The 7,019-nt window shown below is 40.0% G+C and overlaps 1 protein-coding gene across 1 annotated transcript in view; it reads left to right on the top strand.

Annotated features, from left to right (window-relative positions):
* The first annotated feature begins 5,746 nt into the window (after positions 1-5,746).
* Positions 5,747-7,019, top strand: part of piezo2b (piezo-type mechanosensitive ion channel component 2b) — a 78,273-nt gene continuing 77,000 nt past the window's right edge. The window contains exon 1 of the mRNA XM_087175280.1: positions 5,747-6,352. Coding sequence (XP_087031406.1) covers positions 6,289-6,352 — 64 coding nt within the window. The 5' untranslated portion in view covers positions 5,747-6,288. The remainder of the gene's footprint in view (positions 6,353-7,019) is intronic.

Raw genomic sequence — 7,019 nt, 5'->3', positions numbered from 1 at the left:
AGTCTTCCTTAATGCTTGGCCTAACAGCATTAGGCAGTCCTTCAGTCTGAGTGCTGTAAATCTTTTAAGATGTAGTGTAATGTTAGAAACAGCCCAGAGGTAATACAAGATGTTTGTCAACATATCACTTCTTTATGATGAGGCCGACATCCTGGGCATGTGCATTAACATGAGCATCTTCCTGCCTCCTAACGCTGAGATGATAGAAACCTTGATGACACCACTTCAGTCATCAGTTAATGAATGCCATTATCCTGCATCAGTTTGCGATAATAAAATAGCTTCCATTCTGTCCATTTGTCTCGCATTTCTGAATATATAGGGCATCATGTCTATTACATTTGCAGAGACTGCCTTTTTATAATTGATTGAATATCTATGAATGGCAGAGTTGAGCCAGTCAGTTCATCCAGACTGAAATATCTGAACAACGACCAGATAAAAAGTAATTCAATTTTACACAGAGAGGAAACCCCCTGACTTTTGGTCTAACATCACTAATGGTTCAAAATTTTCACCTCTCTCTTGAAATATCTAAACATCTAAAAACACAGAATTTTGCAAACATGTTCGTTGTCCCCAGATGTTGTATCATACTGACTTGGGTGACTTCTACAGCTATCATGCAGTTGACATTTGTGGTTTTGAGTGCATTATGTTAATCACCATTGAATGGATTCTCGTGAAATTTGATACAGCCGTTAATGTGCTGCTTAAGCTTGATTATAATCTCTTCGGTGATCCATTAACTCATCTTCTTGCACCTTCAAATACCTGCAAAACTAATCTCATTCCCATCAGACTCAGCTGTAATTAGCAAATGTTAGAAACCAGCATAATGGCCTATTAGCGTGCTGATGTTAGCATTTAGCTGAAAGTACCACTGTTAGTGCAGCCTCACAGACCTGCAGGCGTAGCTGTAGATAGTCTACTTGTTACATGATGGCTTAAAAAAGACCTTTAATTTCAAACTGTCATGTTTTGAATAATTTTATAAAAACTGCCTTATTTGCAGCTTGATTAGCATATATTTGTATTTGTATTTTTCATATACAGCTTATGATTTATTTTTAGAGTTATCAGGTTTTCTTATGACAGCAGGATAGGCTATATATCTGTCTAAATTCCTAAAGAGACGATCTACCCGCAGCCACCACAGAAAGACACTAAACAGCCCACTTAAGCAGCAGCACCTTTAGAGTGCATCGAAAGTGCATCCATGTGAATATTGAACACACACACACAGAGTTTGGATTTCTCTTGTGGATCGATATTGAAGCAATCTGGCCGTTAATCTCATTTGCACTTGTGTTTTCTTCTTTGCGAATGCTGCTGCAAACTGGCGGCGTAGGCTCTTCAGTGAAATTACAAGAAATTCAGCATTGACATAGATTTGCTCTGCTCACATGAATATTTTAGGCTGACAGGGTTCCTATGCAATTAGATTTTAGGGAGATAATCAATACACTTTGTACACATAATTTATACATTTGTCCACATCATTTAAGTATTTTTTATGACGGACTAAACTGAAAGGACCATTTTTGGAATAGAAAAATGTTATGTCTGCAATTTATGTCCAATACATTTGTGGGACTTGATGACAAATTTTTCATGTTGGAATAGAAATGTAGAATATACAGCATCTAATATCTATTCAACGAATCAAAATCGCTTAAGGTTAATTTGCAGTTGCAAGGTAATTTATTCTCATAAACTGCTATTTTCTGTTTGTGTGTTTATATATTTAGTGATATTTAATCTATGTACCTAAATCAGCGACATGATTCCCTTCCTTGTACCAAAAAAATCTGATTTATATCTATTTTTTAGGCATGCTAGCAGCCATGCCAGTTTGTCAGCTGGTCAGTCCACCTCTTTGTTCCAGATTGAAATATCTCAACAACTACTTAACGGACTGGCAGACAATTTTGTACAGACGTTCATGGTTCTCAGAAGACTTATTCTAATGACTTTGGTGATCTTCTGATGTTTCCTATAGCGCCACCATGAGGTTGACATTTGTGAAATTGAGACTATTAGATCGACTGCTATGACATTTGGCACAGATATCCATGTTCCTCTCAGGATGAGTTGTGATAACTTTGATGATCCCCTGACCTTGCTTGCTTCAGCGCCATCATCAGGTCAGAATTTGGTTTATGACCAAGTCCCTGTGAAACTGACTGACCACTGTCCTTAAATACAGCCTTATAGAGCTGCTAGTGTAGCTGCAGACTTTTATTCTCATTATCTCCACCAAGAAGGTTTTGCTTTCACTGGTGTCTGTTTATTTGTCAGAGTAATTTCGCAAAAATTAGCTAACCAGTTTACACCGAACTTGGTGAAGGGATGGCTCATAGGCCAGGGAAGAACCCACTCAATTTTAGTGAAGATACAGGCCAGACCCAGGAATTAGTTTGTTATCACTTTTGTTTACATTGCAAACCCTAACCCACCTCAGCAGAGGTATACGTCCCATTCTGGTTTCAGTATGGTTTCAACTATAAATCACACTATTCCTTGTGTTCTGAAAGGATCATACTACATGGGTATCTTGAGACCGTCAATACCGCTAGGCTATTATAAATGAATTTTCAACACTATTTTCTTTGGGGGCCTCAGGAGGGCAAGGGTCAAATGTTAAAAACACAAATAACTCCTGTTTCATTTTTCACAGTCCTGAGATTAATGTGAGGCAGGTGAGGCAGGAGCAACTGACCTGAACCTCCACTATTTACAACAGTGTAAAACTGTTGTGTCCATTTTGCCCGAGAGCTTATCAATAATCTTCTCTCAAGAATCAGATGAATAATGGATCAAAGACAAATGTTACTTAAAATTCACATCCATCTGAGGGATTAGATCAGCAGGTCTGGGCTTCAAACAGCAGAAACAAATCAAGGGCTGACATGTTTTGAAGTCGGTTATTGATCATTGCTGGCTGCAGTTCAGGGGCCTGGTGGTGACTCTCTGACTGCTCCCACATGACCGCTGCTGCAGAGCAACCAGCCGGTCTGGATTTCCAGGGAGAAGTGACGCTTCAGGGCAGGGGAGGGCAGCGAGTCTTTTGATGGTCTCCCAAAGTCAGCTTTTCCCTCAGCAGCACTGAGCTGTTTGTTTTTCTTATTTTCATAAACTGAATCCATTTCGGTGATTAGGCCAAATGATGATTCATCACATCACTAGCAGGACCTTTGCGGCTTTAAGTGCCCTGTGTTTCCACGTGGAGGACTGACAACTCTCATCAAACCTTGCTTCTCTCCAGCCTAATGCACTTCAGAGGGAAATAACAGCATGGATCATTTCCTTGTCAATATAGTCGTTAAACATATCAAAGCATGCTTGATTGATTGGTTTTAATCATATGTTAATGCTTCAGTAAAAACTTGGCTGCTCTTCTTTATCCATACACAACAAGTAAACATGAGGTCAGCACTCTTTAGCTTGTTCTTGAATGCAGTTTCTTTTTAAAGTGGTGATAAACAACCTTATGTGGAATTTTAAATGTTTTTTATTTCGGAAATAAGGGGGAAAACAGTCACAGTAATTTCTACATTTATATATTCCCTTTGTGAAATTTTTTTTAGTTTAAATTTTGTGGACGTTCCCAGGAAATGTCTTGGTTACTGCTCCTTTATGCTCGTAAATGCTCCTCAAGCCTATCAAAAACATACATTTTGTGCTAAATCAGATTGTTTTGTAAATGGGAGGATTGGTTTGTAACCCCGACACAGAGGAATAACCATCAATCATGTCTGTGGTGTTATGCTAATGGGGAGCTTTAATGAAAATGGACTTGAAATGAGGAAAAAACAATATTCAGACTCTGGAACGAAATTGCTGTTATTCAAAAATCAAGCTCACAGAGACTCAAGCAAATGTTACATGAGTCAACACCAGTTTCCAGTGTACAGTGGAGCAGCTCCAGGCATCTCTCTTAATGATATTTTACCATAAATTTCAGTAACTCATTAATGACTCAAAACTTAAAAAATGAGTGGAATAACATGATAAATACATTATATATCATGCTCTGTGACATGTAATAAAACTCAGGCTCAGTTGATCTCAATTTTAAGTAAGAGGAAAACATCTAAATTGTTTTGATTTTATCCTGATGGGGGCTGTCTCTTCCAGCATGTCAATGACCCCACCACACACAGGCTGTGTTGAGACACTGAGTGTTTTAATGAAAGTGATGTCTATCATATGATACAGTCTAAACAGTCACCAGCTCACAACCAAACTGAACACCTATGGGAGAGTTTTGACTCAAAATTGAGGTAAAAGTATTTCCATTTTAGGATACTTCATACCTCCACTCAACATTTGACAGCTCCAACTACTAGTTTAAAACAAAAAGCAAAGATTGTGATGGACTCGCTTTGGACTCTGGGTAATCACGACTGACTTTCTCTCTATTTTCTGACTTTTCCTGAGTATATAGTCGGCAAATTAGTCCACAATACGAATAATCATTAATTACAGGCCCATGCGGTGATGGTGGCACGGTGGGGTCCTATCGCCAAAGACTCCTCACATCAGCTGTTTCTGCTGTACACACCATGTCAATCAATTCATTTTAAGCCTCTAATCTTTTGGAAGAATGATGTTAATCCCTCCAGTGGAGTCCCACAGGCGTTGGGAAGTGCTGAGACACAGACGTGAGAGTACTGCTGATTGATTGAAAAGATTGAAAGAAAAGAAAAGAAGGGTACGTTTTTAATTTAAAGTAATGAACATTAATTTGCCAAGTTACTTGCAGTATATACACCAACAAGGTCAAGGTATAGGCTACTTATTTTTCAGTGTTGTTCCCGATCATTAAAACATCAATATTATTAACCCCACTGATCATCGGAGGGAGAGATGTGTCTTGTCTTCTTGGTTGTTGTCCTCGGCAGTCAGGTCAGAAGGTCAGCATCGGAGTTGAGAGGGTAGCAGTGTCTTTCTTACTCGAGGACACTTCAGCAGCGGTCACAAAGATTTAACCACTGGACGTCAAAGCATTCAACAACTGACACCGAACACCAGCATGATGCAAATCAACTTTCTATGTCCCCAACATTTTTAGTGGGTGAGATTTTGGAAAAAAAAAAAAAACCCAGATTGGGGCATGTCAGGCTTGAGGTTTGAGTCATAGTACATGTTTACGCAGCACACAACTGGATTAAGTGTAATCAGAGAATATGCTTTTGATACAGTGTTCATAATTATTTCAAGAAATGAAAACATTTTGGTAAAGTTATTTTCCTGCCTCCAAGGAGAAACGTGACAGGCCTGTTTTGTGGTGGCACGCATTTGGATCCGTAGAGGATGTTCTACTTGGTGCAGGCTGGTCTCAAAGCAGTAGGTGTCGCTGTTTCTCTCTAATAGACAGCTAGACAGCAGACCTGAAGGGATGCAATGGTAAGTGAGTCTTCTGAAATTCATAAGATCTTCCTAGAGGTGGTCGCGTTTATTTGATGTTTTCAGTTGTAAAGACGCTGATTAAATTTTAATCTATCAAAATATATTTTGTTAAATCAAAGAAAGTCTGAGCATTTGTGACACGTTATCTTTTAATACTTTATGCTGTTCGCATCCATCTCCGCGTCCCACCTCTTGCTTCCAATTATCTCAGAGAGCCGGACCGGTTACCAGACCAAGACTTCTGATTGGCCGAATCAGGTGTCAATCATACCCTCGTCCTGTAGACTCCTGTTGGCGAATTCAGTCCACACCAGAAGTCAGAAAGTCAAATTTTACCAAGGGCACAAAAGGGGAAGCGTACATTTATCCGGTTATTCTCACTGCTCTCATCACGTTTCATAGGAAAGTAGTGGAATTATACTCTTTAGTTTTTTGAACGTTGCTTGTTTGTTTGGTTTTGTAGTTTAAAAAAGGAGGTTAATTGGGCTTTAGGACTTGTTGGCTTATTTCTCCGGCATTTTTGCGCGCCGTGCCAGCGCAGCCGCTCGCGCACCTGAGTCTGCTGCTCAATTTGTGCAGCGTCAACATGACTTTAATGCTTCTTAGCCACTAAACTATGATGGTGACAATACCCACCGGTGACATGCTTGTTGTGGCGAGCCTCCGTAAATGCGCAATCTCTCACTGTGGAATAACCACTGGGGTCCAGGTGTCATCATCAGGGAGAGCTGATGTGGCCGTTTGGCGGAGCGCACCACCAGTTTGATGCTTTCTGGGATTTGACAGAGCGCAAGAGTTTGGGATGCAACAGAAACCCTAGAGAGACAATCCCCTGCTACTTTCACCTGGATTCAACAAGGGCTGCCCAGAGCCATGGCCTCTGAGGTGGTGTGCGGGCTGGTCTTCAGGTTACTGCTGCCAGTGTGTCTTGCAGCTGGTGAGTTGTTGGTTTTTTTTAATGCAACAAATTCTTTAATGGCTTTTTGTGCTATGTGTGCTTCAGCTGGGATTGGGTATTGATAGTTTATCTAATACTCATAAAGTCGATTCACTATCCTGCACGTGTTTATTATACTTACATGTGATTTTAAAGGAAGGCTGTGGCTTAAACATTTTACTAAGTGACTTTTATTTTGTTTTTATTTAGAAAAATGGCTTTTCCCACTGTTGTGCACTGACACGAATCATCTGTGACATTAATTCAAAAATCTGATTGCACCCATCTTTAGTATTTGTGTATGTAGGATGTTCAGAGCAGCAATCAAATTTATGCTTGAGTGAAAATTATATCGAAATTTAATATGATTTACACGAGCGACCTCATGATGCTGGAGGTCACAGTTCATCCCTCCTCAATGCTGAGATCTGTGCTCTCACACTGAACCCAAACGAGGGTGCACAGACTCATGCATCAGCTATCATATAAATTACAAACCAGGAGCGAATGGTGCACCAGCACTGTCCCTCACTTGGCTGTCACCTTTTATTGGATTTAGTAAAGGAAACACAGCCGACAACAGAGAGGACAGTCACTGCAGAGTGTGCGACAAAGGCAACCTTTTGGAGTCACTGCACACTGCATATGTTTATCTGTCAGTCTGGAT

The sequence above is a fragment of the Seriola lalandi genome, unplaced genomic scaffold (genome assembly GCF_002814215.2).
Source record: "Seriola lalandi dorsalis isolate HSWRI2012SDOR001 ecotype SW California unplaced genomic scaffold, Sedor1 jcf7180002054441, whole genome shotgun sequence".
Taxonomy (NCBI): domain Eukaryota; kingdom Metazoa; phylum Chordata; class Actinopteri; order Carangiformes; family Carangidae; genus Seriola; species Seriola lalandi.
This window is presented reverse-complemented; position numbering and strand designations above follow the sequence as displayed.